This window comes from Macrobrachium nipponense, chromosome 10 (genome assembly GCF_015104395.2).
Source record: "Macrobrachium nipponense isolate FS-2020 chromosome 10, ASM1510439v2, whole genome shotgun sequence".
Taxonomy (NCBI): domain Eukaryota; kingdom Metazoa; phylum Arthropoda; class Malacostraca; order Decapoda; family Palaemonidae; genus Macrobrachium; species Macrobrachium nipponense.
The window spans coordinates 61,491,613-61,511,269 of NC_087204.1; the positions used below are offsets into that span (position 1 = coordinate 61,491,613).

Consider the following 19,657-nt stretch of genomic DNA (forward strand, 5'->3'; position numbering starts at 1 on the left):
TGAGGCGCGGGGTCATGCTGGGTGCTTGGCCCCTCGCCAGCATCCAAGTCCAAAACTCTCCTAACACGATCCCTTCCGACGGGTAAAACGCGCCTTTCGTGGTTCACACGTCGTTGAGACATCTCTACGAATGTCCTGTAGCAACACAAATGTTCAAAGTCTCGCACAAGTCCAGAAAAACACGCTTCCGACAAAAGATCGCTCTCGGACGATGCGCCGCTGATGCTGACTGGAGCGAGAAGAAGGCATTTCGCGCATGCGCACTTGGGTCACGCTTCAAAACAAAACAAGGCCTTGATCCGTGAACTCCCAGCATCCCCCAAGGCGCGTGATTCAAAAGTTTTAGGCTGGTAGGCCTATAAGTATTTTTCCGCAAATTTAAAAAAGAAAACTTTTGTAAGTCGACGTAAAATACGTCCAGTTGGCACATGGGAGACAAAAAATGTCGACGTAAAATACGTCCAGTCGGCGTAAGAGGGTTATTGAAGCCTGAATGTAAATACATTATTTAGCATTTTCCAGTTGGGGTGGGGGGAACATTTAAATAGCTCCTTTGTTAAAGTCCAAATTTACCTGTAATTCCCTGATTAACCATCAGAATCATTTATTACAGTTCTCTCTCTCTCTCTCAGTAAAGTGCCAAATAATGTCTTTGCGCTAAGATTTCAATAGCTCAGCAACTCTGTGTGTGTGTGTGTGTGTCGGTGTGTGATAGAGAGAGAGAGAGAGAGAGATCAGGAGAGAGGAGAGAGAGAGAGAGACGAGGAGACAGAGAGAGAGAGAGAGATGGACTAGTGGAGTGAGAGGAGAGATATGAGTAAATGATTCTGATGGTGAATGAGAAAATTAAAGGTAAATTTGGACTTTAACAAAGCTCTTTAAATTCTCTCATTCTCTCTCTCTCTCTCAGCCTTTGAGGCATTGAAGCTTTAATACAAAGACATTATTTGGCCTTTAACACACACACACACAGAGAGAGAGAGAGAGAGAGAGAGAGAGAGAGAGAGAGAGAGAGAGAGAGAGAGAGAGAGAGAGAGAGAGAGATTTGTACTAAATTATTCTGATGGTGAATCAGAGAATTAAAGGTAAATTTGGAAATTAACAAAGAAGATATTTAAATATTCTCTCTCTCTCTCTCTCTCTCTCTCTGAGCTGTTGAGTAACTGAAGCCTTAATGTAAAGACACTGTATGGCATTTAACAGGGAGAGAGAGAGAGAGAGAGAGAGAGAGAGAGAGAGAGAGAGAGAGAGAGACGAGAGATGAGAGAGAGAGAGAGAGAGAGAGGAGATATGTATAAGTGATTCTGATGGTGAATCAGAGAATTAAAGATATTTAAATTCTCCTACCACCCCCAACTTTCTCTCTGTTAAATGTCAAATAATGTCTTTACGTTAAGACTTCAATAACTCAACTGCTTTAATTCTCTTATTCACCATCAGAATCATTTATTACAGATCTCTCTCTCTCTCTTTTGGTTAAATGCCAATGTTTTTATATTAAGGCTTCAGGAACTCAACAGCTATTAAGGCTTATACTTACATTTAGTTAAAATAAAACTTAGTCATAAATGAAATTCTTAGGTCTGTAACAGAGCAATTTAACACATCCACTCTTATTATGTAGATGTTGTTAATGTAATTATATTGATAAAACTTCGAAGTGAGTTATTAAAACCATTTTAAGTTAAGCAAAAATAGCAAAATGTTGATTGCAATGAGTTTCCAGCATTAACTAATAGAGGGAATTGCTGTTTTACTGAGGCCCAATGTCCAAAATTCTGCACACTTTCCAGCAAGGCATTTCTTTAAATTACAATTCACTGATTAAATGTGGCAGTATGATCATTTCATCACTACAAATATACAGAAAAAGAATTTCTAAAGGTATCTTTTAGGTTTTAAGTTTAAAATAAAACTTTTATGATGAAGCGGTTTACAATTTATTTAAATATAAATCAATTTCCCATTAATAGAAGCCCACTGTCAAGAATACTTGACACACAAACTCCAACTAGAGCTGTGAGAAGGATCTTCACTGAGAATTTTAAGCAGTTGTTGTGATAAATAGGACGTGATAGGTCATGAAATTTACCCATAACTTCAGATGTTTCCAAGAAATGGAACTTCTGGTCACTCGGCGGCTTGCTGACATCATCTTTTCTATGGTGTGGAGTGCATGATCTCTCATAGAAGATGGGATATTTATATGCCATAACTACTGAATTTTTCAGCTGAGAGGATTATTTATTAAGTGTCCAGTATTCTGGATACTTTACTTAGGGCTGGGTATGAAGGGGAGATATATATATATATATATATATATATATATATATATATATATATCTATATATATATATATATATATATATATATATATTTATTATATATATATATACACACACACACATAGATAATTTCCACCCTTCCTGGGTCATCAACATATTTTTGTATATATGTATACTCTTTTAAGACAGCCTATGTCCATATTTTACCACTGATCATGAGCACAGAAGGAAGTGCTCGAAGTATATGGTTGCAACGTTACAATAGTGTATTATGGGCCTTTTATCTTATGTATATACACACGTAAACCCAATTAGCACAGCTAACTGAAAGAAACAATAGCTTTAATCAGCACTAGGAACATATTAGTAGGTCATGCGATTTATGAGGGAAGAGATAAATTCTAACAATAATATGATGAAATACTATACTCACCATCTTTGATTACTCAATGAATATTTCAAGAACCTGCCAATCACAAACTTTTTATTTTCTTTCTTAGACTTTTTTTGGTGGAATTGGTGTCTAGAGCAAGAGTGTGTCTGCCTGTAAATATATTGTATTTTAATAATAATCACATTTTAAAAGTCATTTGTATTTGTCATTAGTATACAAACCAAAGCCTTAAGTATATGTGAGTATCTTTCATTGAAAACTAGGACTGGTCACTGAAACTTGGTAACAAGATAATTACATGATGGAGATGGGTGAGTGGAGAACTTCTCCTCACTCACCATTTGTAACTACTCACTTTCTTTTCAGCCCAAGGAACTGAGCAGGGTTTCAAATTTATCAAAGGTTCTCATTTCTATACCAAGGATTCGTTGGGGATAGGTGCCACAACCAGCCACAATTAGCTAAAATCTGCAGTCTAGACAAGTCCCTCTAAAAACACTTATAACTGCTTTTTTTAATAGTTCAAACAGTAAATATTATAACTGCCTATTTTAATAGTTCAAACAATAAATATATCTTAAACTATCATCCTACACCAAATACACCTTAAACTACAATCCTAAAACACTTCAATTTCATTTCAAAGTTACCTTACAACAATACCATTAAAAAACATGTTTTGATGTAGGAAAAACCTATTTTTGGTAGTCACTGTTGAGTCCTCAAGGGTACCCTTTCCATGGTCTATCCAGAGTTCCATGGTGACCAAACTAATGCAATAGAATTCTCTTAACTGGTCTTATGGCTGGGTATTGTGTCGTAATGATAAACATAACACGATACAGTATAAATGGATTTGGAATAAGAGGGCACTTTCTATTACACCCCCCCCCCCCCCACAAATGCTAATACCCAGTTTAGCTACTACATCAAAACCACAAGAAGTGGTTATGTGCATACACACAGTCATATTGTTAACATACAACCAAAATCTGACCAAGACACCACTCCTTTCTGTTGGTCAACAGAAGATGATGCCATATCCAAAACCTATGTCTTTTTGTCAGGGAAGTGGGAGAGTTTTGAAGGACTCAACAGCAACTACTGAAAATAAGTTTTCCTGACGTCAAAACCTGTTTCTTGACAGCGTAGTTGCTGTCTTGTCATCAAGGAGCTTTACAAAGAAATTGACAGCTGATGGAAAGCTCTTGGATTCTCATCATGACAACCCAAGAAAATTTTTGGTGCAGGGTCAAGCCACTAGTTCCAAAGCCCCATTCTTTATTCCAAATACCTTTAGGTTTGGTTGCAAAGAACACGAAACTAAGTGTGAACTTACGTTTTTTAGGGTGAAGTTCTGTGGTGACTTACCTAAGCATGCTGGGTATGGTTGCAGTATTGTCAAACCCTCCCCAGCAATAATTAGCATACTCGCCGCTGTAGCATCTAGGGATATAAGAATAGTTATGCCAGCTACCATTACACAGTGTACTATAATTTGTTCGTGCTTGTGGCAAGTGTTACTAGAGTGTAAGAAAAAACCAGACCTTTTAGGATGTCTGCCATGACCTCTGGGTTAACTTTAAGTGAATGAACTGGGCATAATGTTGTCTGCTAATTTTAGTTTACTTAGAATAAGAGATTTCCTTCTTAAAGGAGTCCCATTCTTGGCCAGGAATGACAGGCCAGAGGACAATAAAAATTGATTGGTCAGCTCTTTGCTTGATGTATTAACTACATCTACGAAAGCCCAGTTTGCTAATACGAGCTCCAGATGCTAATGCAATCAAGAATATTGCATACTGTAGCTTGTGAGTTGTGGTTGTCTCCCTCTGAGAGGAACACATGTAGTTTGTATCAGGTACACTGAACTGCGGGGCTGATCAAAGTCTAAGCACCTTGTTCAGGGACCAAGTAAATGGAAACCTTCTAGAGCGGATCTTTGAAATGCAATGGACTGCAGAAGGGAAGTGACAATTCCTATACTAGAGTCAAATCATGAAATCATAAATAAAGGATTCTGCCTTGTATTCTATGATTGCTGTAACTACAAGGCGTGTCTTCAAAAGGGATAGGATATTTAAAAATTTGTTTCCCTAGAATTTTGACTGGGATAATATATCGTCCTCCAACTGTTCCAGTCCTGTAGGAAGGCATCTCTTGCTGTTGCTTGCCTAGCAGTTTGTGATTCTCATATGTGGCAAATAGGTCCACTTCCATTTGTGGAGGCATGCTATTTTTTTAATGATTGGTTGTCCAATTCTACTCTGTTGAGGGTGTCATTTTCCTTGATAGAGTCTACTATTACATTGAGACACCCTGTAATGCAAATTGCAGACAATTACCACTTCCTTTCCTGCCCCATCAAAGGATGGCTAGCATTACCATATTGAGAGGAGGGTGAGTATCATCCCATCATCCCGACCTCTTAATGTAGGACACTGCAGTCATGTTGTCTAGAACCAACTAAGTGTCTCTCTTCTGGAGGTTTGCGTTTTTTGAGAGACAAAAAGACAGCCATCAGCTCCAGGAAATTGATACGACAATTCCTTAGAGTGGCTGAACACCTCCTTGCCACCTGAAGCTCCTCTCAACGTCCTCCCAACCTATCAATGGCATCTGCGTGTATCGTCATTCATACAGATTGAGGAGTCAGGGTCACCTGTATCACCAAAGATTCTTCTGGGATCAATGCCGACGTATCTCCCCAACTTTTCCAATCTTTTGGTGAGATCAGTCTCGCATCTTGTTTGTTGCATGCAATAGCTAGAATTTGTTCACATTCATTTGTTGTAATCCAAATACAGTGTTCCCCACACCCCCGCGAATAGTTAGAACCACCACTAAAAATGCTTATAACTGCCTATCTTGAAAGTTCAGATACCAAATGTATACCTTAAATAACATCCTACTTCAAATATACCTTAAATTACTAACCTATTACTGTATTAATCTTTGAGTTTATATTATTAATATAATTTCAAAGTCATCTTAAACATTTTGCCATTTAAAAGAGAGAGAGAGAGAGAGAGAGAGAGAGAGAGAGAGAGAGAGAGAGAGAGAGAGAGAGAGAGAGAGAGAGAGAGAGCATTGAATGGCAACATCATATATCTGACCATCAAGAGTGAAATTATGAATTATTTCTGAGACAGAGAGAATAATAACGGGGAGAGAGAGAGAGAGAGAGAGAGAGAGAGAGAGAGAGAGAGAGAGAGAGAGAGAGAGAGAATATCTCCTAGACTCCGACTCCTTCCCCTCCGCCCTCGCCATACATATCAAACTGTCATTTACTCCCCCGTCCTCCTTCCTCTAAGTGGATAAAAGACTGGGAATCGCTATTTTTTTATTAATCTTATTAATATTTGAAAATTGGTTATAAGGTAAATCATTTATTTATACAGTACTACAAAACAAATAAACATACTTAAGTAAGAGAGAGACCTTACAGACCTTACATCTTGTTCGGGTTGCCCCAGGTCCCTCAGTGTGAGGCACCTCTAATGTCTACCAGAGAGTTGCTAGTACATCTTCCGGTATATTTTGCATCTTCCAATCTTGGATGGTCTGGGATGCAGTTTAGATATTTGTCGAGCTTATTCTTAAACACATCTACGCTCATTCCTGTTATATTCCTCAGATGAGCTGGCAACGCATTGAATAGACGCTGCATTATCGATGCTGGTGCGCAGTGTTATGTTCCTGTGTGCTTTCCTTATTTTTCCTGGTATAGTTTTGGGCACTATTAATCTACCTCTGTTTGCTCTTTCTGATATTTTTAGCTCCATGATGTTTTCAGCTATTCCTTCTATCTGTTTCCATGCCTGAATTATCATTTAGCGTTCTCTTCTTTCCTTTCTAGACATATAATTTTTAAGGATTGTAGTCTTTCCCAGTAGTCAAGGTCCTTAACTTCTTCTATTCTAGCTGTAAAAGGACCTTTGTACACTCTCTATTTGTGCAATATCCTTTTGATAGTGTGGGTACCATATCATATTGCAATATTCAAGTGGACTACGAACATATGTTTTATAAAGCATAATCATGTGTTCAGCTTTTCTTGTTTTGAAGTGCCGTAACAACATTCCCATTTTTTGCTTTACATTTTGCCAATAGAATTGCTATTTGATCGTTGCATAACATGTTCCTATTCATCATCACACCAAGGTCTTTAACTGCTTCCTTATTTGTGATTGTCTCATTATTAGGTCCCCTATATGCATATAGCTTTCCTTCTCTGTCTCCATAGTTTATTGATTCAAATTTATCAGAGTTAAATACCATCCTATTTACCTCTGCCCAATCATATACTTTGTTAAGGTCTCATTGTAGCGCGTTCCTATCTTCATCACAAGTAATTTCTCTACTTATTCTTGTGTCATCGGCGAAACTACTCACTACCGAGTCCTTAACATTACTGTCTATGTCTGCAATCATAATAACAAACAGTAATGCAGCTAACACCGTACCTTGTGGCACACCGGAAATTACCTTAGCTTCATCCGATTTCTCATCGTTTGCAATAACTATCAGTTTTCTGTTGTGTAAAAATTCTTTTAACCATCTTCCTACTTTATCCACTATATTATGTTTTCTAATTTTCTTCGCTAATATATTATGGTCTACCTTGTCAAAAGCTTTTGCAAAGTCTAGATAAACCACATCTGTTTCATTTCCGCTTTTCATAGTTTTGTATATGTTCTCACGGAGGACTAACAGTTGTGTTTGTGTACTTTTTCCGGGTATGAAACCATGTTGTCCTATAATAAACAGATTATTTTTTATTAAATGTTTCATAATATTTTTCTTCATTACCCTTTCATACACTTTCATAATATGTGATGTTAGACTCACAGGCCTATAATTACTTGCCTCTAGTCTTGATCCACTTTTGAATGTAGGGGTAATATATGCTAATTTGTGCTTATCATAAATCGTGCCTGTATCTACACTGTCTTAATAATATTGCAAGTGGCTTTGCGATAGAATGAACTACTTTCTTCAACAAAATAGCAGGAACTCCATCAGGCCCTGCTGCAGCTCCATTTTTAATTTCATTAATAGCCTGCACAATATCAGCTTCATTAATATCTATGTCAGCTAAATATTCACTATTTTCGTCCCTTACTTCTATATCATTATCTTCATTATCTATTCTAGGGGTGAATTCTCTCTTATATATCGTTCTGCCAATATGTTGCAAATTTCCTTTTTTTAGGGCCTATTTCTATTCTTCTTTTATTCATCTTTTTCGTGTGAGTGTAATAGTTTGGGGTTTTGCTTGATACTTATTAGGGTTTTTTCTTCCAAGTCCCGTTCTTCATTTTCTTTTGATTGTATAATCTTTTGTTCTGCATTTTCTATCTTACTTTTTAGTTCTATAACTTTCCATGCATTTTTTTCTTTTGCAAGACCTTTTTTCCACTTTCTGATTTTCTGGAACAAGATCCTTGTCTCTTGGTATGCATGACTGCTGTTTACTTTTCTTCTTCGGTATATATTTATCCACTATTTTCTCTAATATTTTATATAATATCTCTGTATTTACCCTTATGTCATCACTTACGAAAATGTTATCCCAATCTTTGTTTAATTCTTCATTTATTTCTGACCATTTTATATTTTTACTGTAGAAGTTGTATTTTCCATATCCTTCCCACTTTTTCATTTCTTGCTTATCTTTGTTTTCACTTGCTTTGGAATGGACTGTTAATTCTATGACATTATGGTCTGAAATACTCGCATTATAAACTATTATTTCGTTAACATAATTCATCTTGTTCACAAATACTAGGTCTAAAGTATTTTCCTTTCTTGTTGGCAGGTGATTTATTTGTTGAATGTTGTATTCTAGTGGCATATCTAATAGCTTTTCGAATTGCCTCTTATCTTCTGCACTACTATTACTCTCTTTTTATATGTATAAGAGAGAGAGAGAGAGAGAGAGAGAGAGAGAGAGAGAGAGAGAGAGAGAGAGAGAGAGAGAGAGAGAGAGAGAGAGAGAGAGAGAGAAATGTTATACGTAGTTACTATTTAATCTCATTAAACTTAATATTATTTGAAAACTAGTATACTGCATATTATTATTTGACCATAAAATGTGGTAATGCCCTTAAAGATATACTGTATACATACACTTCCAGCCCAAACAGAGGGCGAGAGTTACCTCTAAAACATACATCTCGTGTGGCAAAAGAGAGTTATCCTTATTTAAAAGAGTGAAATGGATAGATTATTGTATTTCTTTAAAATACTATCAAATATGGATTTTGAAATTAATTATATTATTAATATTTGTGAAAATATTAATAAACATATATACAGGTACCATAGAAATTCTCTCATCTCAGTAAAAGAGAGAGAAAGAGAGTTATCCTTATTTGAAAGAGTGAATTGGAAAGATTATTGTATTACCGTATATACTCGAGTAACGTGCGATCTCGCATATGGATGGATGGATGGATTATGAAATTTAGGGACAAGCCCAAGCACTGGGACCTATAATGGTCATTCAGCGCCGTAATGGAATGAAATAAATAATCTGATAATTAATGAAATTTAATTGAACGTGATGATATCTGATGTGAATGAAACTTAAAACCTTATTTCATTAAAAAAATAAATAAATAAATAAAATAAAATATAATTTTTTATTTTATTAAAATACAATTAAAGTATAACTGCATACACTTGTGTGTATTAGGTGAAAGGTAAAATTGAATATTATTAAAATAAGTCAAATTTTATAGTAAATATCAATCTCTTTTAAGAACTTTACAAGATTATTGATATCAACATCATCTCCTAAAATATAAGAAAGTTGTTTCCCTGAAAGTCCGAATTTCCTGCGGGCGGCAGCCATAACACTGGGGCAACAAACCAGAATATGCTCAACGTCAACAGGCACCAGTAACAGCGAGCACAGACCGGAGCCTCACTTCCTTCAAGTATAAAGCTGTGCGTCAATCGGGAATGACCAATACGAAGTCTCGTTAAAACAATCTCGGTCCTCCTGTCTCTATGAAACGAAGACTGCCAAAAATTCAAATTAGGTCTGATTGCCTTCAGCTTCTTGTTTCTGGCAAGGTTTGAGGACCATCGCTCCTGCCAGTTTGTGGCGGATATAGCTTCGAATAGGAGACTTCATATCAATGTATGGAACTTCATGGATATCCAGTGATCTTTTATTACATACTCTTTTTGCTGCTCTATCAGCTTTTTCATTACCCTTGATCCCTACATGGGCAGGAACCCAGCAGAACGAACAGCTTGTGTTTGCAAGAAATTCGAAACAGCCACTCTTGAGCTTGGAGAATCAAAGGATGTGATGTATTACAAATATTAAGGACTCTCCAAAACACTTTTAGAATCCGAATTATAACAAATTTCTTCTTCTCGTACGATGAACAAAAGCTAATGCTCTATTAATGGCAGAAAGTTCTGCTGTATACTGTAGCCGAATTTGGTAGTTTTGCAGCCTCACAAGAGTCTTCTGTAATTACGGCTAGCCCAACTCCCTCTCTTGACTTGGAACCGTCTGTATAAATCTTATACGCACCATCATGAGTTACATCATGTTCTAAGAATAAACTCTTTGCCATTTTATCAGAAAGGTTCTTCTTGACCATAGTTTGTTACAAACTTTTGCTTTAGGGATAAGCCATGGGGGAATCTAGAGGCAACTAACTGAGAAACATTCTGATTCTTTAGAGTATCATTATCAACTTCTTGATGTAGTCTTATCTGGAAGGGGACAGATGACCTTGGTTTAAATTTCCTGTTGTCAAGTTGGCGAAATGACCTTATTGGAAGGATTTCCAGAACTGCTCTTACGCGCATTATGTAGCGCAGACCCAGTTCTCCCGTCGTAAGTCAAGTGGCAGTTGATGGGTATCTACATACAGACTCTCAACAGGAGATGTTCGGAATGCACCAGAGCAAATTCGTAATCCCATGTTATGGACAATATTGAGGTCGTTAAGTTTGCTTTTTTTTGCAACGCTGAAGAATAAATTCTGACACCCATAATCTAGCTTTGATCTACAAAGTGCATCATAAAGTCTTAATAAACATTTCTTGTCAGCTCCCCTCCCCATTCATATCCAGAGACTACTTTCAAAAGATTAAAAGATGCTTTAATTTTACATTTAAGGTTATCAATATGTTTGGTCCAGGTGAGTTTTGAGTCAAAAGTCATTCCCAAAAATTTGACATCGCAGCATATGGTAAAATAGATCCCTCGAGTTTTAAATTAGGTATAACCTCTTTACGCCTGCTCCTTGAAAAGCGGATAGCAACACTCTTAATGGCTGAAAATTTAAAACCATTTAGCCCCTGGACCCATTTGGAGACAGAATCTATAGCTTTCTGTAAATATCGGCATGCAGATATAGCATCGTAGGCAGTGCAATAAATGGCCAAATCATCCACAAACAATGAAGCTCGAACTGGGCTTGGAACTTCATCCAAGATGCTATTTATGGCGACAGCAAAGAGGGTCACACTGAGAACACTTCCTTGTGGAAACACCTTCCTCTTGTTTAAAGGGGGACGACAGAAAGTTCCCTACTCTCACTTTTATTACTCTCTCGGATAGGAAGGAATGAATGAACCGAATTAAGTTGCCTTAATACCCATTTTCTGTAGTTGTTTTTAGAATTCCATTACGCCAAGTAGTGTCATAAGCTTCTCTAAATCAAAGAAGACCCTATTGTCTGACACTGATTGACAAAACCCTGCTGAATTTGGTTGGAGAGTCTCATAAGTGGGTCGAGGGTAGATCTATTTTTACGAACCCAAATTGGAAAGGAGAGAGAAGCTTATTTGATTCTAAGTGCCATACCAAGCGATAATTTATCATTTTTTCCATTAACTTGCAAACACAGCTTGTTAGTGCTATAGGTCTATAACTTGAACTTTGTTGGGGATCTTTATTGGTTTTTGAACGGGGATTATGATGGAAATTTTCCAGGATCTCGGCATAACTCCAGTCTCCCAAATCTTATTAATGATCTTAAGAAGGTAGCGTTTGGCCTCTTCAGGTAGCTTCCTAAGCATATATATAAAATAGTATCTTCACCAGGAGAAGTGTCATCTGTTGAAGAGAGTGCTTCATGTAGTTCTTGAAGCGAGAATCTTGCATTGTATGCCTCCCCGGTTATCACCAGAAAGATTCAGATTGACCTGAGTGTTCCTGATCTTTGGAATTCACTAGAATAGTTTTTTGGGCTAGAAAGTTGGAGAAATATTGACCCAATGACTCAGCTACATTCTGAAGGGTTTGTAACTAGGTTATTTTCTACTCTCAAAGAGGGAGTTTTGGGTGGCACAAACTTCCCTGCTAGTTTTCGTACTTTTTTTCCATACAAACATCGATGGTGTTTTAGAGTTAATACCATTTATATAATAAATCCAAGAGTCTTTCTTGGCACGACCGGAAGTATCGGCGTTGTTTTGCCATGGCTCGCTGATATATTCTTTTAGAAGTGGATGTGCCACTTGATTTTGTTGTTTCTTGTAGCATCTTCTAGTAATTTTTCTTAAGGTGGCACACTTTTTGTCCCACCATGGAACTGTTGGTCTCCTTGGCTTTCTGTAGTTTTTGGAAATAGAGGCTTCTGCACTGGCTAATACAGTGTTTGTCCAATACTCATATGCTTCAATATGGTTGTTAAAGGATTCATATGGTTTATCGAGATGGATATCCTTTTTATACTTCTCCCAATCAGCTTCCAATGGCTTCCATTTCTGTGGCATTTCTGTAGGGACATTTCTGGTAAACTTTAAAAGAATGGGATATGATCACTGCCATTTAAAAATTCATTTACTGACCAAATAAAATCTAAAGCTATTGCAGCAGGAACATATACTCAGATCAATAGCAGAGTAAGAATTAAAATATATATTATGATAAGTCATAGTACCATCATTTAAAAGCACAATATCATTATTATTAATAATGTCTTCTATAATTTTACCTTCATTATCTGAAGTATGCCCTCCCCATAACGGATTATGGGCATTAAAATCACCAAGAATAAAAAATGGCTGTGGCAGTTGATCAATTAATGATTGGATAGGTCAGCATTTGTGAAGTTTGATCTAGGAGGCAGGTAGATGGAACACACAGTCATCTGTTTGTCTAATGTGATCTTAAAGAGCAACAGCCTGTAAATTTGTACTGAGGGCTACAGGCAAGCATTCCAGTGATTTGCTCACGATAATACTGCTCCTCCATGTGCTCTATCACCCACTGGAGGGGTGGATGTGAAGATCTCATAATTAAGTCCAGGATTGAACTTCTCTGGACCTAATTGAGTTTCCTGCAGGCAAATTACTCCAGGATTAGTTTCTACTTATGAGGACCTTTAGATTTTCAGCACGAGAACGCAATCCTTTACAGTTCCATTGTAGGATGTTGAATGAAGCCATTACAAATCCGATTTGGAAGCCTTTCTTTTTTCCTCTTTAGGTGGTCTGGAAATAGACGGTTTTTTATGACTAACCCTGTGATCTTTATTTCTCCTAGTTTGATTTCTTTAGGAGGAGGGGGTGAACATCTACCGTTGTAATCTGTGCCACCTCTTTAACTGGTGTTGTGTTCCATTGCAATACTTGCTTCACTTGAGGAAAGCACACTGTAGCTGTAAATATCGAAGCATGCTTATTTGGAGTATAAGGGGGAGAACCTGAAGGAGTCCTTCCTCTCTTGGGGTTCCTTAACTGTTTTGATTCCATTAGATCAGGCAGAGATTCTGCCTGTGATAGATTTACTACATTAAAAGTAGGAGATGGAAGAGATGATGGGAGAGCCTCTTCATCTGGAGGAGACTCTTTTCAACCACAGGCAGCTTGCCTGCTTGGTGTGTGTACTCTTGCTTCCAGTGACTGAGCACCCACAGATACCCGGGGCCTCTACCACAGGAGTTGATGCACCTACTGCAGGAGAAGGTGCTCCTACAGGACCCCTTGTGGTAGTAAGGGGTAGTGGGGTTTAGAGCTCTTGCATAGCTCTTTGATTGGCCCCAATTGTTGTTTGGCATATCCTATGCTAATGTGTTCAGCATTAGCCTTATTTATTGCTGATGAGTTCATCTTTGTATGCTTCACAGTTTTTATCATTAGCCTTATGGTTCAGCTGACAATTACAATTTTGGTGGTGTTTTCAGAAACAAATACCATGGTCATGGGCAGAGCAATTTATGCAAACTTTTGCGTTCCTACATACTTTTGATGAATGACCAAACTTGAAACAGTTGAAACATTGAATTGGTTTCGGGGGGAGGAAGGGTCTTATTCGCACTCTTTCATTTTCAATGATTACATGGGATGGAACGTTAGGGTCTTCAAATGTCAAAATTATCATATTAGGCAATGGGTGTCTTTTTACTTTCCACACTGTTAATGGGCTCATTTCAAGGATCTCACTTTCTGTGAACTCATACAAATCTTTGTCAAAAATTACACTCGGCCATAACTAAAATTCAGGTGGGGTCTGATTTCTTTTATCATATCATGCCCAGAAGGATTCATTGCAGATAGCATTTGTGCTTGCGTTTTTGATTAGCATGTATTAGCACTGTACGTTTTCCAATCTAGATATATCTCCACTATTTATTCCTCCACCTTTTTCTGGAGATACCTGCAGAACTTATAATAATTGTAAGTTTCCTCCTTCGCTGTTGCAACTAGCCACATAGGAGGTTTGGGAGTTCTGGATGGATTATTTAACCTCTGTTTTCTGATGTATATCTTGAACCCATTCAGATGGTACATAGCTATCTAAATTTTGGGTACTTTATCGGTCAAAGCTCCCTCTATAATACACTGATTTATTTGTACTGTATTTATATTACTACTAGCCTTAAAGGCATCTTCATATTTATCAAAAGTAATCCATGCTTCCCATTTTGATGTGACTTCAAGGAAATTCATCCTTATTTCAATTATAGTTCCAAAGGAACGGAAGGTTGTCAAAATAATGTCATAGTCGCACTGCAGTGGTATGCCACGACTATGTAGCACTCGCAAGTTTTTCACATTAGATAGTTTTCCAACACAATGTTTTGTAGAGCTACCATCGTGCTCTTGATTAATTGAAATTTCCTGGGGGTGGTGTCCAAGTCCTTGTCCATAGTCGTCATCTGCGCCAAAGCATCAAAAGGTCCAGGGGTACTCGAATCCTTTATATTTTATTTGTCATAAAGATTAGAGGGGGTATAAAAAAAAAAAAAAAAAAAAAAAAAAAAAAAAAAAAAAATTGAAAAAAAAAAAAAAAAAAAAAAAAAAAAAAAAAAAAAAATTTAAACTTGAAAACCTTAAAAAAATATCATCAGCCTTTCTTGGAGTTTATTCCGCCACCAATGGCACAAGTGAGAACCGAATCCCAAATGTCCGCATCCCTACCCTACCCCATGGGGATGGCATAACATGATTAGAGTGGCTCAAGTGTAGGCCAAACCCGCTTGATAGGACTGAGAGTATTACAAGAATACAATCATCCCCACCCCAATCATGTTATGGGCAACCGGATAGAATGCCGAGAGTCCTAACCCAGAACCAGACCCCCCTGGAATCCGTGGTCCAGCTCTAAAGAATAGTTCCGCCTGATCTCTCAGGTCCGAACATTATCGGGCAGTTGATGATCCTACCACAGTTCCCACTATTTAGTTTTGGATATAAACCCAGTCCCAGCTATGATATCTTTTCCTATTTTCATGTCTAATAAATTTTACAAAGGTGGAAAAATCCACAACAATTAATCCAAATTATACGATGATCTATGGGACTTATAGGGGGGGAGGAAGCAGAAGGATGAAAAGTTTAGTAAAAGGAAAAGAGCTGACTTATTTAGTTGGATCAACAGCTGGGCACCAAGGCCGAGCGAGAAAGTAGTTCCCACCAGTCATCAGGGCCCCAGCTGCTGAACCCTAAGCCCCCCACCATCCTCGGTAAGGCTTCAGCATCTGGGGGGGGATCTCGCATATCATTGCGACCCCAAATTTTTTCACCAATAAACAGTGGTTTTGTCATGTATCTCATGTATCATGCGAGTTCCTTTTCGAGGTCAGTTCATAAGGTTGGTTGGTTTAGCGTGCTAATGGCCGAGTCGTTCAGATGTGTGCTGCTGCCAGTGAAGTTACGGTAATTTTTGTTTCTTACTAATCTCGAGAATTTAATAGAAGATCTCAAGATAAAAAAAATAATACCAAGGATAAAATAATTGTAAAAATAACACGCCTTGGAGTCCTAAATCTCTCTCTCTCTCTCTCTCTCTCTCTCTCTCTCTCTCAGAAATAAAAATACTGTAATTTGAATCTTTCCACCAACGGGTGGATCAGTAAATGTGTAGACATTGTGTGTGTGTGTTTTAAAAAACAAAAAATGTGCAGTACACACATTCCGATGTTTCGGTTTTGGAATTTTTCAATCTCGGAAATGTGAGGTCAGATGCAAATCAAACAAAACATCACTACTGCAGCAAAAACATTTTTTCCTTTATGTTTTTCATTATTGTTATTTATCAATTACAGTTTATTTAAATAAATATTAATATAATACTGTTACATGAATGTGAGATAATTAAGATCACCTATAATAAATAGTGGGACAATTAATATCATATGTTCACTAATAGCTATTATTTTCAAAACAAACATTCCGTAAAACGTAAAAAATATATGTACATAACAATCAAAATCTAATAATGTTTTGCAGTTCAACTTGTGAATTTCAACAATAAGTATGACTAGATAATATATTTCACCATATCGATCTTGCAGTTGAAGAGTCGTAAATTTTGGGAGGATGGTCCGGGAAAAAGGATTTGTACTTTGTGATTACTATCGCTACAACACCATGTGGTATTTTCATACCACTATATTGATGACGCATCGCTACGACACACTGGTATTTTTCATACTCGTATACATTAAAGTTAAAATGATCATATTATATTATTGTTTTCACGAAGAAATAATTACATAAAGAAAATTATCGAGTAATTTTTGCCGTCAGCAGTCAGAAAATCACGAACATGGTAACGTTCAAACTTAGTGTCATCCACGGCATATGTCTATAAATAGAACAGAAGCAGAGGGCAGTCATTGGATAACAGATCTCCATGGCTACCAACCAGCCAATCAGGTGTTAGTTATACTACTCTGTGAATTTCTTAGAATGAACGTTTACACGTAACACACGGGACGCTAACGATGATGCGTGTGCTTTGCATACAGTACGTAGTTTTTGTTTTTATTAGTGTATTCTCTCTCTCTCTCTCTCTCTCTCTCTCTCTCTCTCCTCCTCTCTCTCATCTCTCTCTCTCTCTCTCTCTCTCTCTCTTTGGTTAATCTTGGGATTTTCCATGGTCAACTCTTGGGATTAGTAAGAAAAATGCGATTATTTGAGTAGCAGCAGCTGCAGCACACACCCAAATGAATCGGGTAAGCCTACACGCCAAACAATAGTATTACAAAATGAGCGGAGCTCTCTGGCTGGGCTGTTTTGGTCCACCCACGTGTTGATCACATATCTGCCAAATTTATAACAACACAGAGATTAAAACCATTTCTCCCATTACAGATATCAAATATTATCTTTTCCGTGCGCAGAATTCTAAATAAATTACGTAGGTTCACGATTGATAAAGTTTTTTTTATGCAATAACAAGAAACGGGAGTCAGATTTTCTATCAACAGGGCAGGCTCATCTTTTTGGTGCTGTTGCGAATATTTCAACCAGTTCCACGTGCGTTTAAATCCATACTGACTGTACAGTTCTGGAGGCAGTTCTCCCTTCTACACATATCTTGATTTCTTTAATATCGTAGGTATAGAATAAATTGGTGAGCAAGGAAATATGAAATAAAGCATAACAGTAAGTTTGACGAGTGAGAAAATAGACAATCGCACACAGACAGACTCTCTCTCTCTCTCTCTCTGAGAAAATAATAAGATAGGAAACAATGACTGAATATTGCTTGAATGCGATATGGCAAAGTTTTGGGCGCTGACTGAAGTGTGGAGTGACTTTGACACCGACTTACAAGTTATCCTGGTCATCTCACAGCCATGGATAGACATCAACTTCACAGCCGAGAAAGGGCAATCGTATACAAAATAAAAAAATAGGTATGGAAAATGCGGGCCTATGTTGTCCCATAAAAAAGTTCTCGCTCGACACTAATTTAGGGGATTAGAGAGAGAGAGAGAGAGAGAGAGAGAGGAGCAGGGCCGAATAGGAAGATTAAAGTAGCCTGGGAATGAAAACCCCTTATAATCTTATAATAGCTCGGGGTTTGTCTCAAGGACATTCAAAGGTCTGTCACACAGGCAGTTGTTGTTTTTTTGTAAAATTAGATAAGGGCAGATCTTTAAAAGCCACGCCAGAGAGCTCACCACGGTGACAAGACTATACCTTCCATATGAATTGACGATGTCCTATACGAAGATGCAGGAGATGAAGATGAAATGATCAAAGATCTGGAAGATGACGAATATGATGACTGCCTGATGGCAAAGAATTCAGAGCAGTATTTGATGATACGGACACGGAGAGCGACTTTGGAGGATTTTAGTTTATTAATTTTATGCATTTTTTTTTTTACTTTAATAAATTTTCCCTTACCTGCGTATCCTAAAATGAAAATAATAGTTCAAGTAACAAATGTTTCTTTTACTGAGTAAAACAATAAGTAAAAAATCCTTCGGTGTTGTGCCTTAATCAACTGATTTGGAAATTATAGATGGTTAGTCTAGAACAGTTAAACATGTATAAACCAAAATAATGCAAATGGCGCACGATCGCTCTTTTGTATTTTAAAATACAATAGTAATATGAGAATGCATACAATATTATTGGATATAGTGAAGTACAAGTAAAGCATTTCTTTTTAAAAGATCTACTGTTTTCCTCCGGTAGTAACTATCGCGATCTGCCGATTTGGGAAAGCATAGACGGTACGCTAATTTTATACTGCGTGTATGATGCGACCCCTTTAAAATTAGCTTCAAAATTAGGTTTCAAAAGTCCCATAATATGCGAGTATATACGGTATTTCTTTAAAATATCACATATGATTTTTGTAATTAGTTATATTATTATTACAGTGGTACCTCGACATACGAAAGGCTCAACTTACGAAAAACTCGAGATACGAAAGCAAATACAAAAAATTTTACGGCTCTACATACGAAAATTGCTCAAGTTACGAAAGGTTGTTGCTGTAAAGTCCCCGAGATTCGCCCGGACCACCGAGAACAATTTTAAAACTCGCGCGCCGCCAACTGAGTAAACTCGCCACCATCCTCCCGCTCTCCCATTGGTTCCTGATGCTAGTCACCCCAAAAGATCCTGCTCTCCTATTGGTCAGCATCTACCCTTTGTGCTTTATGCATTGTATTGGTAAAAGGATGCTGTAAATTGAAAAACTTATTCATGCAATACATTTAATAAAAAAACATTAGGTAAAGATAGAATAAAGAATAGAAATGAATGGTTATTATACTGTTTGGTAGTTTCAGTAGTTGAAGAGATAATGAAAATTTATGGCTTACTGTGTACTAGGAAAAGTGATTGCTTGGCGATCGTTCGATACTCGTAAGTGCTGGATGTAAACAGAAGTTTGGAAGCTTTTTTTTTTTTATTATTATAGTTAATGGTTACTTAATAAATATTTGAAATGAGTATATGCAATACATTTAATAAAAAAAAATTGTGAATTAGATATCATAAAATATAAAATAAATCAGACTGCTATCATCGAAGCCAACAAATACGTTTTTATTTTTTTAGAATTCTTAATTCTTCTGTTTTAATATTACGTTACGTATATGTTTCATTATAGCTGTCAGTAACTCGGTATCTCCATTAGGTAAAGATAGAATGAAAGAATAGAAATGAATGGTTATTATACTGTTTTGGTTGGTAGTTTCATTAGTTGAAGAGAGATACTAATGAAAATTTATGGCTTACTGCGTCC

At 37.0% G+C, this 19,657-nt stretch overlaps 1 protein-coding gene across 3 annotated transcripts in view; it reads right to left on the bottom strand.

Moving 5' to 3' along the window:
- The window catches only part of LOC135223641 (peptidyl-prolyl cis-trans isomerase-like 3), a 282,632-nt gene extending 279,799 nt beyond the window's left edge, over positions 1-2,833 (bottom strand). For all 3 annotated transcript variants that reach the window (XM_064262276.1, XM_064262275.1, XM_064262277.1), the window contains exon 1: positions 2,719-2,833. In XM_064262276.1, the coding sequence (XP_064118346.1) occupies positions 2,719-2,721 (3 nt within the window). In that variant the 5' untranslated portion in view covers positions 2,722-2,833. The remainder of the gene's footprint in view (positions 1-2,718) is intronic.
- Positions 2,834-19,657: the final 16,824 nt, after the last annotated feature.